Genomic DNA, 22,992 nt, shown 5'->3' on the forward strand with positions numbered 1-22,992 from the left:
CAATTTTTAAAATCAGGGTAGTTTTCTACAGGTTTTATCTCTGAAACGAAGTCGGTGACTCCCATTTTCTTTTTTTGCATTTCTGACACAAGCAACTCATTATCTGACTGTAGTAAATATTTTAAAAAGTATATCGACTGGAAAATTTTCACGCGAACGTCCTTAAATATGTCGTTAAGGAAACGCAACTGGGTCGTGTCCATTTGCAAGTGCGAGGGAAGCACCACAGAGGGAACAGTCGAGGGAAAAGGTTTCAAAAAACGCTCGATAAGAATTGGGCTGATGCAGTTAGCTGGCTAGCGACAAAGGTTCCTGCTTCGAGCAGGAGAAGTTACTTGCACTGGACGAGGAAGACATTTGACATTCTGTAAGCATTTCTTCATTGGCGATTTCGCCGTTCGAAGCGGTAACAGTAACATCTCAACTCAATTGGTATCACGTGGGTTGTGACAATATGCGTGACGTTATGTTGCAATTCTGCTAAAATACAGCGCGGGCTCGCAGGCAATGTAGTTGTCCTGCGGTCCACATGGCCGACATTTAAGTCTTATGTTGAGTTTCTGGCTGTTCTTGTCGTTCCTTGAACTTGTTAGGATCATAGCTTGGGTTTTCTTGACGTTGTTTACGATTACGCTCTTTCGTTGTCTACAGCATCTCTAAGCTAAGACGTTTTAAAAGTCGAGCCCCAGATTTAGGTGAGAGCTAGAATGAGCTGGTGCAGCCTTTCAGCCACTGGCTGGAACTGGAAATTCGATTATAACGCACTACGTTACGATACGCTAGAACAAAATGTTTTCCTGGCGCCAAATTATAACGGACGTTGCGGTAGGTTTTGTAGCTTTTTGCGGAATTCAGACAATTTAAGAGAAGTTACGATTTAAAACTTGTTCTCGGAAACTTGACAGTTGCTAATTGAAATTCAATATCAAGTGACGAGAAGACGTCATTTATAAAAACAGATAAACGAATCGAGACTTCGAAACCTTTAGCCTTGCGAAAAATCGAGACTCCGAGACAGCTTCTCGTAAAAATCGAGACTACGAGACGGACATAACCGCTAAAAACGAGACTGTGAGACCCGAGAAATTCGACCGAAATTTTGCGAGGCCCAGAGTTTTTGAAGGACCATTCGCCACCCCTGAAATAGGGCGCTGTATTCGGAAAACTTTGTATTTTTATTTTAATGAATATACCTTCGTAATCTACAACTCTTAAGCTTTCAGAAAATATATACTTTACTGGAGTTTGCATCAAATTCGGTGATTATACACAAAGCATTTTAATTATTATAATTGTGAACACAGGTAGCTCTTTCGTATGTTTCGTGTATTGTGAGTATTTTCGTTTCCAGCAACTCACCGGACGACGGTGATCTCTTACCAAGTGAAGCACCTATTTAAAAACACGACCCTTCTGATTAGAACCTTCCACGGTTCTTCCCACGCAAATTCAGTCATTGCTAATGATTTAAGTATGCAAGCAAAATCATGTGGATCCAACAACTTCACAAGAGCAGACAAAAGTCATTAATTAACTTGCATTTACATAGCTTATCCAACATTGTTCTGCATAAAAAGCGGCCTTGTGAATCACAAACACTAGCCGAAATTCAACTCCAAACAACTAACGCGATGGGTTTGTTAAAAACCAAAAAGGATTCACGGCATAACTGACGACTTGTTTGAATAAGAAAGTTAAAGGATTTCCAGGAAATTAGAAACTCTGTGATTTGCACTTAACGACATTTTTGCCAGTGATGTACATGAAAATATTGTTTAGTGTTTGAATTGAATTTGCTTGCCATGCATGTAGTCACGAAACTTCACAGGCGGCTATCTCCACACAAAATTGGTGTTGGTCCATTTTTGGGGATACTCTAATAACAGTAGTTGCAGGTTATAATGCTCACGTCGAAAGTCAACTAGATGATGACTTCATTGACTAAATTGGTTCAGTGACGTGTCATATTAAGCCTGGTTCTCATATCCCGTCGACCTACTGTAAATATGGATCGATTCGTCTTATTGGAGTACGTTGCGTCCGCAGATGTCTCAGGTATGTCGGCGGCATATGAGAACCAGGCTTTAGATAAGGGCTTGTTTGAACCATGAAGACACAACAAGGAAAATATACGTACATCCAAATAACATGACACAGATACGCCGTTTAAAACTGAGTTAGGTTACTGGAATTCTAGACTTAAGTTTTGAAAATAGGACAAACAAAAGCACAAGTATTTTGGGCTAGTTTACTAATTACTATATTGACTTCAAGAGCCTCACCTTTCGTAGACTTGGCAAGAGTGTTTACTGATGGAAATATCACGAGGAAAACCCTGAGAGACACTTTCCTTCAGACTCTTATGCCCGGAGAGGTCTTCCCTTTTGGTCGATCCCCATTTTGTATCTTCAGGCACTATAAGCAAAACATTGGCATGCATCGCTGACTTTTAAACTATTATTAAGGCACACTCCGAAAAAAATGATTAATTACGCAAATTAGGCTAAGAGTGGACTGAATCTACTAATTGCTTACTAGTTGAAAAATGTTCAAACAGAACCCACGTGAATATAAACAAAGTAATATGATTATTATGATTGTCAACAAAGATAGCCCTTTCGTACGTTTCGTGTTAATATTTTCGTTTAAGTATGCCAGGAAAATCTTGGACAAATTTGCACGCGGATCCGACAACTTCACAAGAGCAGGTATTAATTCGGATTAACATAGCTTATCTAACATTGTCCTACATAAAAGGCGGCCTTATGAATCACAAACACACCAGCCGAAATTCAACTCCAAACAACTAACGCGATGGGTTCGTTAAAAACAAAAAAGGATTCACGGCATAACTGACGTGACTTGTTTGAATAAGAAAGTTAAAAGATTTCCAGCAAATTAGAAACTCTGTGATTTTGCACTTCACCGGCGACATTTTTTCCAGTTATGTATGTAAAAATATTGTTTAGTGTTTGAATTACCTGCTAAATCTTGAACAAATTTGCACATAACTCCAACAACTTTACAAGAGCAGGCAAGAAGGGATTAACTCGGACTTACATAGTTCATCCAACATTGTCCTACATAAAAAGCGGCCTTATGAATCACAAACACACCAGCCGAAATTCAACTCCAAACAACTAACGCGATGGGTTTGTTAAAAACCAAAAAGGATTCACGGCATAACTGACAACTTGTTTGAATAAGAAAGTTAAAGGATTTCCAGGAAATTAGAAACTCTGTGATTTTGCACTTCACCGGCGACATTTTTCCAGTTATGCATGTAAAAATATTGTTTAGTGTTTGAATTGAATCTGCTTGCCATCCATGTAGTCACGAAACCTCACAGGCGGCTATTTCCACACAAAATTGGTGTTGGTCCATTTTTGGGGATAGTCTGATAACAGTAGTTGCGGGTTATAATGTTCACGTCGAAATTAAAGTCAACAAGATGATGACTTCATTGACTAAATTGGTTCAGTGACGTGTCATATTAGTGACGGGCTTGTTTGAACAATGCAGAAACAACATGAAAAATGTAGTTGAATTCAAATAACATGACAGAGATACGCCGTTTAAAACTGGGTCAGATTACTGAAATTTTAGACTAAAGTTTTGAAAATAGGACAAACACAAGCACAAGTATTATACTTTAGTCAACCAAGACGATTCACGAAAGAAGTGGGGGCTAGCTAACTAATTACTATTGATCTCAAGAGCCTCACCTTTCTTAGACTTGGCCGAAGAGTGTTTATAGAAATCTCACGAGGAAAACCCTAAGAGACACTTTTCCTTTGGACTCTTATAACCGGGGAGGTCTTCCCTTTTGGTCGATCCCCATTTTGTACCTTTAGCACTATAACCAAAACTTTGGCATGCATCGCTGACTTTTAAATTATGATTAAGGCACACTCCGACAAAAATAATTATGTAAATTAAATAAGAGTGGACTGAATCTACCAATAGGCCATTTGCATGATGGCGTCATTTGACTACAACTACCAGAATCCTTCACTTTCTCTGTTTTTTATGGTAATTAGGGCAATTGTTATTTACACCCCACTGGGAATTCAAAATTAAAATAATCCCCCAAATGAGGGCTTTAAGCAACACCAAAAATGATACCCAAGACCACAAAGGCTTACAAACAGAAAATGCGCAGGAACGCCCCAGAAAAAATGTCAATCGAATTATGAAATCGGGTTCGCCCTAGCCTGCAGAGCAGGCGAGATTTTTTCGAGCGAGCGCTGACATCGTAAAAAGTTTAGCCACCATCTTGAATTTTTCATGCAGTGCAAGACTGGGGAGAGAAAGAAAGTTTTACCAAGGGGGTGAATGATAGGCAAGAGGAAGGATAGGGGAGGGGTGGAGCGAAGAAAATCTCTCATTTTTCCCCTCCCCCATCCCCCACCGTCTAATATGGCGGTCTAACATGGCGGTCTAAAAAGGCGGTCGCAAGGTTGTAACGCTAACTCGCCCCAATAAGACGCCTGCACTGCAGGCTAGGTTCGCCCTTGGCTGCCCGGTTAGTAACAAGACCTAATATGATATTTTCTTTATCTTTTCGTTAGCAATATACGGTAGAATCATCTATCTTAACAGCACAGTTGACCAGATGCCTTAAAAAAATTCAAGTCAAATAAATGAAGAAATTCGACGTAAAGTGACATCCAATTTAAGCCAATCAAAACCTGCTTTGATGAACATGGCAACGAAGCTAAAAAAAAAAAAAACGCGAGGGAAGGCACACGAATGCAAGCATTGTGGCCAGCTGTTTGACCAGTTATCAGCTTACAAGGAGCAAGAACGAACTCACACAGGAGAGAAACGGTATACATGCAAGCATTGTAAAAAGAGCTTTCGCTGTTCATCACATTACAAGCAACATGAACGAACTCACACAGGAGAGAAGCCGTACACATGCAAGCATTGTAATAAGGACTTCAGCCAATCATCAACTTGCAAGCAACATGAACGAACTCACACAGGAGAGAAGCCGTACACATGCAAGTATTGTAAAAAATGATTTACAAGCTCATCAACTTGCAAGCGACATGAATGAACTCATTCAGGTGAGAAGCCGTATACATCCAAGCATTGTTAAAAGTGCTTTATAATTAGCCGATTAGAAAGTTGCAAGGATCATGAACGAACCCATACAGGAGAGAAGCCGTATACATGTAAGTATTGTAAAAAGTGCTTTAGACAGTTATCACATATCAAGCAACATGAACGAACTCACACAGGATCGGAGTGAAGCCGTATAGGTGCAAGCATTGTTAAAAATGCTTTTCAACCTCATCACATTGCAAGCGACATGAACGAATTCACACAGGAGTGAAGCCATATAAATGCAAGCATTGTAAAAAGAGCTTTAGCCTATTAGAAAATTGCAAGCAACACGAACGAACCCATACAGGAGAGAAGCCGTATTCATGCAAGTATTGTACAAAGTGCTTTAGCCAATTAGGACATTGCAAGCAACATGAACGAACCTACACAGGAGAGAAGCCGTATTCATGCAAGCATCGTCAGAAGTGCTTTTGCAGCTTATCAAATTGCAAGCGACATGAGCAGCATGGTCAATACCTAAAACTAAGAAGACATCTTCGGCAGCCAACAACACGGTGGCAAAAAGCCCTGTGTGTTGTTTTCTTCCGCTGAAGAAAACGACGATAAAAAACGATAAAAACGACGCTTATGCAAACCTTACCCTTTGCTTTTTCTTATCCTTGTTTATAATAATGTTGGTTATAAGTTGAGCACGACAATTTTTTGAAGCGCAAACTTAAGGTAGCAGTGACACGGTTGAAGAACATTGCAACTTTCCTATACCTACAGCAAACGAATCTTCTAGAGAAGAAGTCTCGTAAGTTTTTCCTTTTTGGCGGGAAACAATCGAATTTGAGTTAAAAGCTTTTATTAATCACTCTGTCTGTACAAAAAGCTTTTCAAGTTATAATAAGGTTAATGCACAAAGGTAGATAGAGCGGTTTTCATTTTATTGTCGAAAGGTAGCTGGTTTTACATCAAGTACGCTACACGATTGGCTTAATAAACTCGCGCCACTTTTACTCCAACCAGAAAACAAAAGCCAATCGTGACCACTCGCCACGTTGTGTTCCGCTTTGCGTCAGCTACATTTAATTAATGTGTGTCATGAAGTTGACTCCTTCGCGTGCATCTAACAATGAACGCCTCAGTATAACCTCAATAATACAGGGGCGGATCCAGGATTTTTTAACGGAGACGGGGGGGGGGGGGGGCTGGTACCTTGGGGTTGTATGTTCCCAAAATGTTGCAATTTGAGAATTGGAACGTAATTGAAAACTGTTTCACTAGGAATACTAGCAATGCCGCAAAGTAGAAATTACAATGAGGCACCAGTCCAGACAGTTTGCCTTTATTTCTGCCATAACATTCACAACCTATTTCAGTTCAATTTTTTTTATGTCTTGCTTCTCCAAAACGGGGTGACCCCGCCCCGGGGGTCCCCCCTAAAGCCGCCCCTGCAATATAGTAAATGTAAAATGTCTGTCGGAGAACAGGATTTTTTTCCTTATCTTTTATTTCACGCTGAAGCGAAAACTGTCAGATCAGACAGGTTTTTCGTTAGTTTTGGTGCAGAAAATGTGTATTCCAGCTAAACAATGAAGTTCACATCACATGGTTTAAGGGATGGACCAGCTGACTTTTCAGTGAAGGGGGCGGTGAGATATTTTGTGAAAAAATATCGCGCAAAAATACTTGTACCAAAAGAATTCATGCACACGGCCACTGCCGAAAAAAAATTCACGCTCGCTCAGTGTTCCGGAAAAAACTTCCCGAGAAAAAAACTCCTAGTGCATGAAAGGGGTAAAAAGTTCGTGCGTAGACCAAATCACGTGTCCCCTCTAATGTCAAAAGGTCAACCCCTAAATGCCTTAGCTTAACCCGGTGTTTTGAACACGGAACGTGGTCCTATACCAACGTAATAAACTAAACTCGTCCCAGTATGGCATCTAATGTAGTAAGTCCATATCTCTGAGGTGCTCGCGTAGATGTTACATCTTTTCCCTCTAGCTTGGACCCCACAAGATACTCTTTTCCTATTTTCTCCTGGGCCCACAACAGAACTTTGTCAATAGTTGGCGTGTCCACTTGCACGATTTCTGCTATACCCCGGATCACTACCAGTCCATAAGGAACATCCTCGGTCAAATAACGATGAGCGAAATCTGGAACGAAAGAGTGGTCATCGGTTTCTTTCATGGGGTGTTTGAGCCCTTGATAGGCGGCGTTTGTACGAAAACAGGATCGCAAATTCGTGGTGTCGGAGATTTCATGAGAATAGAACTTGACAAGGAGATCATAGATGTGCGATACCTGAAAAAAATAAGGCAAAGTTATCAAGACTGAGCTTGAATTATTGGTTGCTGATGAAGCATTTTGCCGTGTCCTAAGATTGTTTTTTTCAATGAACAAAATTGCATTGTTACGGTCACCTCGTTAATACAGTCACCTCGTTATTACGGCCACCTTTTTGTGTCCCGGTGAAACCTCGTTAATGCGGCCACCCATTACTGATACGGCCAACGGCCAAATTCTAAAATCTTAACCTGTATACTCCTTAATAATTTTACCCCGTTTGTACGGCCACTCAAACCAATTACGTCATATTTCCGTTGCTGATACAGTGGAACCTCCGGTAGCCTCCCACGCAGACGTTCTTAACCTTGTCACGCGTTCCTCCCCACATTCGTGGGGAGGAACGCGTGACAAGCCTAAGAACGTCTGCGTGGGAGGCTAAACCACCGGTTGCGAACACCTATCCTCAGCGACCAGTTTTCCAAAATAACAAAAGTTTCCAAGTCAAATCACTATATTTGGAACCTCTTGTAAGCGACCACCTCTCGTAAGCGACCGCGACCACTTATAGAGCTGAAAGTTAGAAATTTTCTTTTGCTTTTAACCTCCCGTAAGCGACCACTTCACAAATAATGGAGCGAAAATTGGATAATAAGGGGTTGTAACATTCTTGCATTCCTGGGTAGTACCGGATTTTTTCTCGAAATTGACTTTTCGCATGAATAAAACATTTAACAATTTAAAGAAAAAATGCACAAGCACTGTATTCTATTAGTCTTAAAATACCATATAATAACGAGGCAAAATTTTGACCCAATATAGTCTAACCTCTGGTAAGCGACCACCTCCCGTAAGCGACCACCTAGGCTTGAAATTTTTGGTGGTCGCTTACGGGAGGTTTGACTGTAGTGTATATACTGATTGAAGTTTCATTTTTTGAAAAAAAAAAATATTAATCTGAATTCCGATGCTTAGTATTAAAGAAAAGTTGTTTAGAAGTGCAAATGTGATATATCTGTTAACTCATTGTAAAGCGCTATTGGATAGTAATAGAAATAGCGCTATGTTAATAAAGTATTATTATATATTATATTAAGACGTCAGTCAAGACCAGTCATGAAATTTGACCCTACCTCCTTAATACGGCCACCCCTTTAGTACCGCCAAATTCAGTTCATGGCCCATTGGTGACCGTATTAACGGAGTTCCACGTACAATACATTCTTTGGAAAACGAATGAGGCCATGTAATTTGGCAGAAGTTTCTTTGAAATTCTCAAAACACACCGTGAATTAAATTTCAGGTACCCCGTAAAAAATGTCCATAATTACCTGTGACGTGTCGACTCCAGACTTTTCGTTGACAACTTTGCTTAATTGCAACACCTCATCTGAAGCAGTAGAGAGGATGTCCGCTGCCAACTCGCTTAGTCCGGTATAAAACAGAGGCGGCTCACGCACAGGTGTACCGTCCCACCCCTCCCACTGCGCACACATGATTGACGGATGTGCATACGCGTTGGGGTTCATGAGTGTCATGCCAATTAGGTGCCCGGACACTTTCAACCAAGGGTGGTCCCCGATTAGACTCTGCAGGGTAGTGACGGGGTCTTTCTTTGGCGCTGCATCTCTTCCAATCTAAAGCAAATGAAAAAAGCAAAACAGTTTGTAGATAGCTACAGCAATTGCTCGAGCTGGTACAAAGTGAGCATTAAGACTTGCTCTCAATTAACGTTACAGGGAATGCCATATGAAGACCGACGTAAACTATTCGACTGGCCGACTCTTACTGACCCTAGGATCTTTTTATCCTTAGCTGAGTGTTTTGACAGTTGAAATTTGATGATTTCTTTGAACGCGCCACAATAAAGTCAAACCTCAGTTGGAACGTGATTTGTACTCTATGTATAGATTAGGTAAAAAAAAATTAATTCCTTGGAAACGGTCACCATTTAGTGAGGGAGGATCGTACTAAAATAAACAAGGGGCGGAATCAGTTAAGTGTTCATGTGTAGGTAGGAAGGTAAACTAGAATTAAACACGCTTGCCCCGTCAACAAAACTCATTCCCCGTTCCTCCCATATGATAAACAACTGTCCGTCCCTTAATCAGAGTTTGCTTACCTGCATTGCGCCAACCATCGACTCCTTGGTACCAAGAACATCACACTTCCTACCAAACTCTCCCAGGCGACAAGCCCAAGGCAGCGACTCAAAGTTCATTACCGTGCACATGTTCGCCTTATCTCCCAGGATTCCTCGCACCTGGAACTCTAGCCCCGAGGCCCCAGGCAGACCAACAATAATCACGCCTGGCTCGATGTAAGGCTCGAGGGCCTCCAGGAACACCTGATGAGCAAACGCCGGTAACACGAACGCTATGACGTCAACACCACGCACAGCTTCTTCTGCGTTCTTAGTTATCAGAGCTGGCTTGGATCTGATCACGCTTGGCTCTTGATCACGACGGTGGCACGTGATTTCTAAGTCAGTGGTTTCTAAAGCTTTACTCCAGCGTTCAGCCTCGTCTTGATACAAACTGAGTACTCTGACTTCAGTTCCCGGATGCGACGAGGCGATGCCAGCAAAGGCGTGTGCTCCATTGCCACTGCCGCAGATCAGAAGCTTGGTTCTATCTGAAGTATTCATGACTGTTTCGACGCCTTTAATTGTGTTATCTTTGGGACCTTTGCAGTATTAAAAAGAAAAATAATCCAGAATCTTTTAAAAACAAACAAACAAAAACAAATTTTTAAAGAACTAGGCACTTAATTTTATATTTGTTCTACCCTTACAATGTTATCTGTTTGCATTCAGCCCAGCATTTGTCATCTGAAGAATTATGTAAAATTAAAACTTAAACACCAACAAAACAAGAAAATCACGTCAGTAAATTTGTCTATATTCAATAATCAATATTTAAAACAAGTGGTGGATAATTAGGTACTTTGATAGTGAAGTGTAAATTAAGTACAATTAGCCACAATGTTTTTTTTTTTAGTTCTCATTCTCAGTCCCTCTTAAGGGACAGTTTCGTGAAATGATTAGCAGTGGATTTATTTGCTTTATGGCCTGATTGAGTAAAGTCAAATAGACGAGGTACTGACATGTACCTTGAATTATAGCTATTTTTTTCCATTTCTCTATCTAATTGTACCATGACTCATTTCTTGAATGTTTTGGCCTCAATTTAATACTTGCAGACGTTTAGCATAAATCCTTTTTACAAGTAAATAGTGATAGAATAAATGATCAAACTTGTCAAAAAAATAACAAGTGAAATTTCGAAACAAAGTGAGAAACGTAACGCAGTGTAATGTCGTGACTTTGAGATGCAAATTTCTTTGTACTTGTTTAGCCAAGGTTGAAACCTTGGCACATTTCAGATGCAATTTTTGTTTTAAAATTCTCGATGACTAAAATAACAAAGATAGAAGGAACATTCAGTGTACTCAAATGGATTCTCACGTGTCCAAAATTAAAAGTCAGAGTACTCCAAATACTCGTCTCAATGTTGTAATTTTTACCGAGCGAAGGAAAATTCGATCACGAATCGAAAAAACACTGAGGAGGTTTTACAGTTTTACGATTCCACTGGCACGAAATTTTAGGTTGTAGCACAGGATTATAATTAGTTCACAGGTCGTGAAATATTACATAACTTAAGTAAGCTTGCCGTCATCTACGAGCAATGTCTTAAGGATATTTCTCTTGCATGAGAACACTGAATCTCTGTTCATGAGATTACAGTTTTAATTCGGACGTTCGACCGATGCTGTGTCACACTACCTCAAGCAAACGTGAATTCTTAAAATAAATAGCAAAGACGGACTCACCTTCCATAACTTATTGCTAAGATCGTAGGGGCATCTAGGCAAAGCAAACGAACGCGTCTTTAAAGCGAGACGGTATCACGGGATATTGAACACACAAATCACGCAAAATGTTCCTGTCACGTCGTCACGACAATTTGCACCCGTTATTGGTGTCATGTTTGCTACAGGAAGTGTCGCACAATTCTGAGTGATACATCTTTTCCGCCATAGCTCGCCATAATACAGGGAATTGCTGCCAAGAAAGCAAACACGGCTTGAAATACAATGTTGATTCATGCCTTGCTCAAAACCGTCAAAAACATTTGACTATATATTTATTCATCTGATGACTTCTCTGGGTCACACGATAAAAATACACTTATCCCACAGGTGATGAGCGTCCCTGTACGTACATGTAATAACATACTAAGGTTAGCAACAGTGGAAATATAAGGATTTGTATGGGAAAAAGGCTTATATACTTAAGCCTAAAATATACGAAGTAGTATGAATAAAGATACGTTGCTTCAGGTGTGTTTTCTAGCCGAGTTCTAGCAGCCCCCTAAATTCCCATAAATGGGCCTCGAAACCTCTCGACGTCCCTATATCCAAGATCGTGCAAGTTAAAACACGCGACAATATTTGTACAAATTCCCTCCCAATCCTCCCACCCCTCCCAATTGGTGCTAAATCCCCCCCGCCCTGGGTCAAATGCTCGGGGTATGCCCAGAGTTGGGGGGTGGTGGTGATATTGATGTTTCTATTTGATTTTTTCTCCAAAATTTCCACGTTTTCCCAATGTGGCGCGCGTGGTTAAGTTTTTGCGTTTGTGTGCGGGCATTAGCTCTTTTAACAACTTGAAGTGCAGTTAAATTTGATTAAAATATGCACTGCATCAATAGGAAAATATTAAAAACCGTTTTTTCCTCATTTCCGGTCATTTGTTTTCAACTTCCGATAACTCGAACTGCTGATAGGTTCGAGTTATCAGGAGTCGACAAGGCAGGTCTAAGACAGTGTTTTGATGTAAGGGTCAGGTCATAAATAGGGTAGGGAAAATCACAGATTTTGGTCATAAATAGAGCGAGGGTTTAGGAAGCGGGCCTCACACGCCCACCAAATTTTTCTGGGAGTAACCCCACCCCCCACAAACACACACCCGGGCAAAATATGGATAACGCGCGAATATTATCACGATACCAACTCGCGCGGGTAACGCGCGAGATGAATGAACGCTCCCAGCATTCTTTGCGACAAACGTTCAGCCATGTTGTTGAACTGCGAAAGCTGAACGAGGCTGAAAAAAGGCAGACTAAAAGGTTAATTTGTTCTTATTCACTGTGTATTTAGTACCTTTCCTTGTAGTGCTTTCATGCTTTGTTCGTATGGAGGACTTTCTCCTTATCAGTGTTCCTGTTGTATATTCAGGGAAGAACTGCGCTTGGAGTTGGAGAACTTTGTTGGCGAGCGATTGAACGAGATTGAACTCGGATTGCAGGTAAGCTTTTTGGACAAACAAAATATATTTGATTTATTTGCATTGTTTAACTATATTAGTATGTATTTCTTCCCCTTTTGATCAGGTTCCAGCTTGCTTCTAAGTTAGCTTCGTTCTGCATGAAACATCGTCATGTATGTCCCCCGCCCCCCCCCCCCCCCCCCCCGCCTTATGTGTATTTTCGTGAGTGTTGCCCCCCACCGGCGGTATCTTAAATAAAGGGCATGCGCAATTCTATTCTCGTCCAAGGTTGTAAAAGCCCGTCTTTGATTGAGGATTACTCGAAAACCTTCCGTACAACCCATGATGAAATTTTCATACTCAATTTGTAGGGGTAAATCACGTTTAGAGCCAAAATTTAACAAAAAAATCTGTGAGACAGAATTTGAACTATTTTTGATTTCACAGTTTCTTTACTTTTGGAATGTCATTACTTGAAATTTAATTGCTACTTTCATAGAATAAGGGGGATCATTACCTTAAGTTAATCATGTTGTAGAGGTTATAGCCTTCTGTATGGAATCCCGGAATATCAGACTATGAAATTGCAGCGTGTTATGAATGCGAGTGCAAGACTTATATATCGTGCGCACAAGTTCTGTCATATAACACCTCTACTTGCAGAATTACATTGGTTACCAGTGCGCGCCAGGATACATTATAAAATACTCTTGATAACTTTTAAAATTTTGCATGGCCTATCACCTAAGTACCTTTCAGATTTAATTAGTATTCAACAGCCTTCATCCTACCATTTGAGGTGCAACGACAATGGTCGTTTGTTGGAAAGACCAAGTGTGAAAGCCAAGAAAACATTGGGAGACAGAGCTTTCCAGGTAGCTGTTCCTTTCCTATGGAATAAGCTGCCAAGGTCCGCGCGCGTAGCAACGAACTTAGAATCTTTTAAGACTTTAATTAAGACATTTTTATTTAAGGAATCATTTCAGTTATCTTAGCATATCTATATCTTTATTTGTAATTATCTTTTACCCATTTAATGTAAATATTTTTTATGATTTTGATAGAAAGATTTGTAAAATTTTAGTTATTAATTACTGTTGTGATGCGCTTTTGAATATTTTATAGAAAAGGTGCAATACAAATAATAAATGTTATTGTTGTGTTATTGTTAGAGTGGCTACATGTATAATGTACATGTGTAAACAGAACTCAAATTATTCTTAGTACCATGGTTATCACCATTTCATCATATTAGTCTAGTACAGTGGAACCCCACCTTACGGTCACCTTGTTATTATGCCACAATTTTTTGTCCTGGCCAGACGCCCATACATTTTTCTCATAGAAAAACCCTGTAAATGCGGCCAGTCCTTTAATACGGCCAACTGCCACATTTTGAAATCCCAACCTGTGTAATCCTTTACAATCTTACCCTGTTTAAACAGCCACTCGGTCAGTTATATAGTAAATGGTTTAAACCTAGGATTATCAGTAGTTTGTAGAGTGTGATCAATCGTCCAGGTGAGGGTTATGTTCATCTTTCCAATCTAAAAATTGGATGAACTGATTGAAGTTTCAATTTTTTAAAATTCTATCCGCTTTCCGGATGTTTATATAAGAACAGTGGTTCAGAAGTGCAATTGTGATATTAATATCTGTTACACTGTACTTCTGTTAAGATGTCACCCAATTTAGACCAGTCATGAAATTTGACCCTACCCCATTAATACTGTCAACCTGTTACTACAGCCAAATTTTCATGGACTATTGGTGACGGTATTAACGGGGTTCCACTGTAGGTTGCTGGTATCTATTTATAATCCTAGGTGAAGTAAGTTACTGTTTGAGTTAAGTGCTGTGTTCAAGATCATAACTCAAGGACTTTGGGAAGGCTTCTTAATCTGGGGACCCTTTCACCTGGTGTTATACCACTACACCATAGACATTTGTACAATATCTAAATTTTTCTATTTCTTCCTTTGAACAGCTGAAGACAAAATACCTGAGGACAAGACAGGAGGAGTATACTATCCACAAGCTTATTCTAGAGTGATGATTTTTTTTTTTTTTTTTTTTTTGCAATCCAGAACCAGGTAAACACTTGTGTTCTCAAGCAGTGATCAAATCAAAACTTAACTTGGTTCCTTCAGGGGATTCCCCCAAGGGTATCCCCACAGGGTACCCAAGTCGTCTAATTCTACAGCAGAAAAAGAATTAAAATGCACCACTTTTTTTCCCTTTTTTAGTTAATGCACTATTATTATAGGATCCAAAATAGTCAAGGAAATTTTTGTTTTTCAAAATCAGGGAAATTTCAAGGAATAAATGGAGAAAACAGGAAGGTTCCCTTTTGTACTAGACTATGAGTAGTCCCTCTTTCGCTTAGTCCGTCATGCGTGACGCAAAAGAAAACCGCGAGAAATAAAATGGCCACGCGAAATCCTGGAGGCGAGGAGCACACAAAGGAGGGACTACCGCCTAAGCCCAAGAGTTTGAATTATGTGTTGCTCTCACAACGCAAAAATATGATTGGCTTATGTTAGGAGTGTTGACAACGTGTTGTCAACATTTGAGATACCTGTGACATCTTGCAGGAATGTTTTGGAACCAGAGCAAATCGAAGCGGTACCAGAGCAAATCGAAGCGTTGGAATCGCGCTTCGCAAGCCGTGATGTTCTTGCAAATCTGCCAACAGGCGCTTTGGAAAGATTTAAATTTATCCAGTGTTTTGTTTGGCAAAGCTCTCTGCCTCCACCCCGACTGCGAGCGTGTTAGTGATTTCGCTGCTCAACAACATCGTCTAAGTCAGCGAATATAAATTCACTGAGCTTGGCCTTTCTGCCGTCCATTTGAAAGATTGAACCGGACTCTCACTTGACGCCGGACATTCACCTGAAATTTTCCGCTGCTATCGGCAAACATTTCACCGCAGTTGGATGATCTCCTTTGTATAATGTATAATGTATAATGTAAATTCTCGGTTGAAACTCTGTTAAAATTTTCGCAATAACTTTTAGACGCAGCGAAAATCGTTACAAGAGGCCTCATTCGCCGTCTTCTTTTTAAAACTTCTTTGACAGTTTCGCTGAACGAACACTGAACGAAGATATACTTCTCACGGCATATGTTTTTGCCTGGCTACTTGAAGAGTAGAGTAGAGCAATTTTATTCAGATCTCCCAGGGCTATTGATAACAGGCGACAATAAGAGGACGTCAAGATGAGAAATCCTACACCAAAAAATCACACGGCCGTGAAAGGGCAAACTCTTAGGCTTAGGAGGTAGTCCCTCCTTTCGCGCGCTCCTAGCCCCCAGGATTCCGCGCAGCCATTTTTTTCTCGCGAATTTCTTTTGCGTCATGCTCAACAGACTAAGCGAAAGAGGGACTACTTGTAGTCTACTTTTGTACTGTACCTTTGAAAAAAAAATAACTAGACCAAACTGCTGAACTAACTTCATTCAAATTAAAACCTTTAGTGCAACATACTTTCAACAAGTGACCACCAAACTAACTAAGAACCGACACTACTCGACTTATACCAACAACTACTCACCCCTACAGTAGTCACTACGTTATTTCTTGACCTCGACAAGAACTCACATGATATTCTTCAACTAGCCTCAACACAAACTTCACCAAAAGTAAACCAGTTGAATCAGACCTTAACTGATCAGTCACTCATTATAATGGCTTGACAGGTTCTCAAAGCATCAGTGCTTTTACACTAGACAAACTACTTAATGATACTTGTCCACTTTTTTTCTTTGTGGTTGGCAACTTGACAGTTGTTCCTTTGGGCACCTCAGAATGGGACATACTGTAATGTATTCCTCAATCGGACCCCCTCTCACTCTCCAACTTTGTCATGATTCACTATTATTTCCCAGGGTTCCCCAGGTTAAGGATTAGTTTTGAGTTGATCATTGCATTCCTTGATGTAAACCAAGTTCTGCTTTTAATTTTGAAATACCACAGACATGTACATAATTTAAAATGCTTTCATTGGTGTAGTAGGTAAATTAGTTTTAAAGTGGATAACATTTCATTTGGTTATATTTTATGTTTTTACTGTATTTCCTCTTTGAAATGCCAGTTGGACTTCCTGATTTTTGCCCATACATGTATGTAAGAAGGGGAAGAGGGCTTAATAGTAATATCAAAACTGCAATTTATAGGTTGAAAAGGAGATTTGGAAAGACTTCCTTATTAGAATGGAGACTCAATATTATCAACCAATTCAAAATTCTGGGATTGTACAAAACAATCAGATGATCTGTATAAATTTATCATTGACACCACCAGGGAATTCTGTCCTTTTTTACCTCAACCGGAAGGGCTTAGAAATTTATGGCTGAAAGAGTGCTGAGCTGCTGTTTCACTGCCACACTGTAATATGATCATGAAGGAGAGAAACCTGCAACTGACTTGCATCAAAATGTATTTTTTTCAAGTGATTATCCATTTCACTATCTTCAATGCTATCATTTCCGAGTCTGGAGCATGTTTGGCTCAAAATAATATGGCTCAAGAGCAGCCATAATCCAGAGTGGTAGTCTTGTTGGAAGCCATTTGGACAAAATCTCTTGGACGGAATGACGCAACAGAAATGCAGCCTGGCTGCTGATTACTGTTCAAAATGGTGGCAACGGTGTCAAATTTTGGGCTTCCTTGGAGACAAATTTCATAAGGAAAACCTGCACTTTAGAGGCTGAAACTTCTGTGAGTGGCTAAACTTAGTGCCAGGTGTTTATTAACGTTGACTAAAAAGATACGTTTATTTACGTTTTTTGGAGTGACCATCTCCTTTAACCATTTCAAAACAACAAACAACAAGAGACTTCATTTTGTAGTCCAATGAATGTTCACTGACATGCTGAACAAAAACTCTGCTGTTGCGGCCACAGTGTCTCGATAAATTAATTGCTAAGAAAGTGAATTTAATTTGGCAAATTGATAATTGAGTAACTGCTAAATTGAAGACTCCTTATCAAAACACTTTGAGGACTGATTGATTTTTGCAGTGGTTGTAACAGTTGACAACTAGAATAAAATTATTGCATAACTAATATTGTTACTTTCTAAAAAGCTGTTTTGCAAATTCTATGGCTTGTCTGTAATTTTTTTGAAGAACTCTTTGTTTATGTTTATTCACATTATTATCCACATTGTTCTCTGAGGTGTTATCCACTTTCAACAAATTTACTTAGAATGCATGTTATTTTTTGCGATGTCTCTTAGTTTTCATCTGACATCTGCTTGGCTATGCGTGTCTGTGGTATTTGTAGTTACTGTACAGTGGCCCATTGGTACAAATATGACCTCACCATTCAGTTTATTTATTGACACTTATCCCTTCAGCATGAGTTTGAAATCAATACATTTTGCAAGTTACCCAAATCTGCAAAATACTTGGCAAACATGATGACTGGCAATGGAAAAATTTGAAATATTTTGCTTCGTTCAATCTGTTAATCACCAGTTAAGTGCAATGCGCCAGTGTTAAAATGAATTGTTGATGAAGTAACAAAAACAATAGTAGCTGCACTTTGGTATTCAAAAGTCCTACAGGGCAGGGGGACGATTGTTTTCAAGTTCCAAAATGTCCATTGTGTATCACCTCAATCAAAGAGATTTAGTTTCGATTTCTACTGAATTCCAGTTACTCTCACGATAAGCCTTTATCAAAACGAAGTATTGATCAGTAGAAAATGAAAATGGTGATTCCACTTAACTATTCAGTGGTTTCATCGTTGGTTTTTTATGGATTTCAAAAACGACTTGCGAGTTTTCAAAAAGATTTAATTTTCATTTCTGCCAAACTCTCATTACTTTGACTGTGCAGATTTAATACAATGCATTATTGATGAATTTACAAATCAAAATTGGGATTTCACTGTATGATTCAGATATTTTATTTCATTTTAAAACTAAACTCTCATAACTTTGTTTGAACTTTTGCTGAAGTGATAAGTACAAAATAAATTTCAATCACGTGTTCTATTTATTAATCCCTTTGAAATTAAGCTATGAAGTCTTGGTTGTTTTATGGTCCAGAACTCGCGGAAAATCCATGAAAATAATTACACCCCATTTGGGTTGTGTTTTAACTGAAGTCTCTTGACAAAACAATATGGCGGCGTCGACAAAACCAGGATCGGACCGGACCGGACCGGACCGGATCACGGATCGGATCACGGACCGGATCGCGGATCGGATCACGGATCGGATCACAGAAAAAAAAAAACGTTTTAAAGAGAAAAAAATCAAATCGTTTATAAGATAATAATAAATAAAAAATAAAAGTGGAAAACTAAAATATTTTAAATAAAAATAAGAATCCCGAATTTGACGCAATGACATGTTAATTACAGAGAATGACAAGAGGTCATTTAAAAAGCCACATAAGCGCCTGATTTACGACGAATTTAAATTGTAATGAACGGGCAGATGTAGTTATATTAGAACGTTAGTTGGCTTGAAGCTTGCGTGAACCTCCATTCTCGTTTTGGAAATTGTTGTTAGTATCAGTAGCTAATTCTCGGCTACTTTTTCGTGTCAGATGTGAGCGTTACAGTTAGCGTTACAGTTAATGAGAAAGCTTACGTACGAAAGCGTAAGGACATGACCTGCTTTAAAAGAGGCTACGTCACGATTTGCGCATCTTGAAAAAACTAGCCTAGTTTTTCAAGTTCGTCAATTGCAGTCCTCGTTAATCTTTGCCGTCGTTAACGATCCTCATTCCGTTTTGATTTGTTCTTGCCTTCTAAGTGCTTTCTATCCTAGAACACGATCATTTTAAGGTTTTGTTCCATATAAAGGCAACTCTTTACGACCCTAAAAATGACTTTAAAAATCGTGACGTAACTCCTAAAATGTTGTCTATTCTCGGGTTGCGTTATCGTTCACACTATCGATATTATTCCTATATTTTTTTGTAAAACAGCTATATTTCCTTGAAATACAAATGGTCTGTTTCGTTTTATTCCAGTACGAAATATGGTATTCCAAACTCACATCTTGTAAAAGTATAGACTTGTCTCAGAAACGGAAATTGTTTGAAATCATCAGGTGTTTAATATTATTAGTGTTTTTAGTTTTTGTGTTCCGATTCATACGTTCGTCCTAATATTACCATGCTGACGCGATTTATGACAGTTTACCTTTGATGCAAGCGAATATACGAAATATCATTTATCTGAACTGCGGGGAAAGATATGAAGACATGATTGATCATCGCAATCAAAACCCAACAGCCTGAAAAAAATTCATCTGTGACCAGCTCCCAGTTGGCTTGATATTATAAAAGAATAAAGGAATATCACACCTGAATTAAATAAAACGTTCTGCTCACAGTAGTCAATCTAGTGTAATTTGCTCAACAAAAGTTTGAATTTTGAATCTTGAATTTTAAATTTTGAATTTTTTTTCCTTGATCCGATCCGTGATCCGATCCATGATCCGATCCGTGATCCGATCCGTGATCCGATCCGTGATCCGGTCCGCGATCCGGTCCGTGATCCGATCCGATCCGATCCAGGTTTTGTCGACGCCGACAATATGGGCCATTGTAGAGTTAGTGATATGATGATACAAGGAAATCGCTGCTGAAGTGCAATGTATGTTATAAATCTCTCAGAGCCACAAAGACGCACAATTTTAGGATATAGCTGTCTGTACATTTCGATGCAATATAATTTCGAAGTCATATTTACAGATTCTTTGAAATATTGCAAGATTCTTTATTATATATTTACACTTACAGAGAAAAAAATGAAAAAGGCACTTAATTTTCTTGAGGATTTAGCAGGCTCTGAACTTGGATACGATTTAATTTGTAATTCACGTTAAAAGACTTTCCTGAAATACTTGACACTTCTTGAAATTACAATGAAAGTTAAAAACATGCATTTAATTTCCTTGAGGATGAAGCCGTCTCCAAAGTTGGATACTATTTTAATCTTTAATTCGTACTTACAAAATTAATTGTCTTGAAATATTGCAAAATTCTTAAAATTATTTGGAAATTTCCTATCACAATTTAAAGTTGCATTAAATTATCCAGTCGTTGTTTTTGTAATCCCGTTTATAGTGTGTCTTTGTTTTTAATACCTCATTTCATTGCTGTATTTGTGAGGTACAAGATGTGCTTAGTTGCTCAGTTTGGAAAATGGCTTTTCCGGATTTTTTTTTTTTCGGGACCAACGCTTTTGACGTCAACATCGGGCAAAAAATTCATTGTCGCGTTCCGCACGTTTTTTAAAAATTAGCATTTTCTTTTACATGCTTAAATTTTATCGCAGGGTGTGTTGTTTATTTTCAAGGAGCTACAGTGAGTAGTAGGTTCATATCTCGCAAATTCGAGGCGATTTTCAATCGCCCGTGCTTGGATTAAATTAGGATAGCCTTATTGGAGTTAACGATGTTACGCATTTTTACGCCTGTGAATCGTCTAGATTTCTGTAGCCAAATTATAGCGTGACATGCAAAGATTTGCGTCACGCTTACGTTAAAACGTTCTTTGACAGTTGCGCAAAGGGCCAACTTATTTTAAAGTCGACTTCTTGAGCAACTAAGTACAGTTTGCAACTCGCAAATACTACAGCGAAAACGCGATAGAAGTACAATGAGAGTTTTATGGCAGACATTATTTTAAGTAGTGGTTTTCTTAAAAACAGAACTTGGTTTTGTGGTCCTCTTATTCATCGTAATCTCTTACGCAACTAATCTCTTAATGTTTTCGATGGCGGCGTGACAAGTACGTTGTATGAAACATTGGGTCGTTTCATACCGTGTAACGGACAGAATTTATGCGAAACAATTGCCACAGCGGTTGGAGAAAGTTGGAACTTAGCTCTACTTTCTGTAACAGTTGAAGCGACTTGTTTTGCAAACGTTTTGTCCGGTGCGCGTTGTGTTACACGGCTCGATGTTTCATAAACTTGTCACGCCGTTTTCGAGAAGATTGCGGGACAAGTTGCGTGACAGATTACACTGTATATCAGGACTTAGTCATGGACACGAGTGTTTACCTGGTTAGTTATGATGGACTGCTGGTAAAAATGACAACACACAAAACTGTCTCTTTGTCTCTTTATTTGCGTTTTTGTGTTTAAAAAAAATAAAACAATTTAGCCGATCATGTCCCTGCTTGTCGGGTTGTTTTTACTCTGCTCTGAGTTGAAGTGTTTCTTCTGTTCCTCATTAATATTCCAACTTTTAAATCCTGGTTTGTTTATCTGCTCCGCCATCTTTGATGTCGACACTTGACTTCTTTAATGATATGGCCCTTTGCTCTAAAGTGGAGATGGCATAATGAGGGAGGTGAGAGTTTGCTCCCCATGCCTTCTCGGTTTCACTCAACTACGTTATACTGCACACCATTTGGAATTTTTATTAGCTTTGAGAACCGTAAGTACTGCGCGAAAAGATTAATGCCAAAATAATAAAATTTAAGATGCGTGTTCCAAGCACTGTATCTAGAAATTTCCGTTGGAGGGACAAGGAAAACAGGAGCGCTTAAGTACAAGTCATGTTTAGTAATTTCCATGGATGCCAAGAAAAGAATCCAACGCAAAAAATCATTGATCTGACTTGCCGACCAAACCTCCTGCCGACTGTCCTCCTACAAAATTCACCAAAAGAACACAAGTCACTTGAAACTCTACGTCCAAACTTATACAAGTTTAGGAATTTTCGCTTATGTTTAAATAAGATTAAAGTTAAAGCGATGAAAGATTAGTAATTTGTTTTCAGGTTTAAGCGTATTTTGCTAAAGTAAATTAATACTAATGCGCAAGCAAACGGGCGATTTTCGTCCGTTCACATCACTTAGAATTGCGTTAACTTTGTTTTGATATTTAACTTCAGTTATTTAACATCGATCGAGTCTAATTTGTACAAAAAAATCCAAATAGTTTTCGAAAGAATCAGACTTAAATATTCATAGTAAATCTTACTAAATACTCACAGTTAAAATCGTCTTAAAAAAAGGCAAACACGGTGGAATTTTAAAATTTATTCGTGCTTTTGTTATTGTTAATCTTGGCTTTGAATAACATAAACAACGAAGGAACCTCGGAAACTTAGCGCAGTTAGTCGGAAGAGTCGACGTAAACCGAGCGGCAAAATCGACCGAACGAAAGGTTCTACCGCTCGGTTTACTTCATCACGTCACGATAAACTGCCGCGGCATCCCGAGGTTAACAACGAAGTTAAGCAAATATTAGAAGAAAAAAAAACAACGAGAAACGTTTCCTAGGTTTAGTTTGTTTAAGACATAAAGATGAGCAATTGGCCTACGAAATTAAAATGAAACGAAATATATGCTTGGTTTTAAAAGTTGAATTTATAGTTTTGGAATGCAATATTGATA

General features: G+C 39.0%; 2 protein-coding genes across 3 annotated transcripts; one reads left to right on the top strand and one right to left on the bottom strand.

The window, feature by feature from the left end:
* Positions 1-6,387: 6,387 nt before the first annotated feature.
* On the bottom strand, positions 6,388-11,291 carry LOC110065386 (tauropine dehydrogenase-like). The gene is made up of 4 exons (XM_020772516.2): positions 11,182-11,291; positions 9,470-10,032; positions 8,679-8,984; positions 6,388-7,365 (listed from the first exon to the last, which is right to left on the bottom strand). Exons 1-4 carry the CDS (start codon positions 11,186-11,188, stop codon positions 6,979-6,981), a joined length of 1,263 nt encoding a protein of 420 aa, XP_020628175.2. The 5' UTR covers positions 11,189-11,291; the 3' UTR covers positions 6,388-6,978.
* Positions 11,292-12,078: 787 nt separating this feature from the next.
* On the top strand, positions 12,079-21,759 carry LOC149103939 (uncharacterized). Of its 2 annotated transcripts, XM_089272460.1 has the most exons (4): positions 12,089-12,479; positions 12,589-12,658; positions 13,419-13,494; positions 14,607-21,759. In XM_089272460.1, the coding sequence occupies exons 1-4, from the start codon at positions 12,331-12,333 to the stop codon at positions 14,714-14,716; spliced, it is 405 nt and encodes a 134-aa protein (XP_089128586.1). In that variant the 5' UTR covers positions 12,089-12,330; the 3' UTR covers positions 14,717-21,759. The 2 variants fall into 2 exon arrangements, with proteins under 2 accessions (XP_089128587.1, XP_089128586.1); XM_089272461.1 differs by lacking the exon at positions 13,419-13,494 and having other exon boundaries at positions 12,079-12,479.
* The last annotated feature ends 1,233 nt before the right edge of the window (positions 21,760-22,992 follow it).

Source organism: Orbicella faveolata, unplaced genomic scaffold, assembly GCF_042242905.1.
Source record: "Orbicella faveolata isolate gen_17 unplaced genomic scaffold, um_ofav_v1 contig_35, whole genome shotgun sequence".
NCBI classification, from domain to species: domain Eukaryota; kingdom Metazoa; phylum Cnidaria; class Anthozoa; order Scleractinia; family Merulinidae; genus Orbicella; species Orbicella faveolata.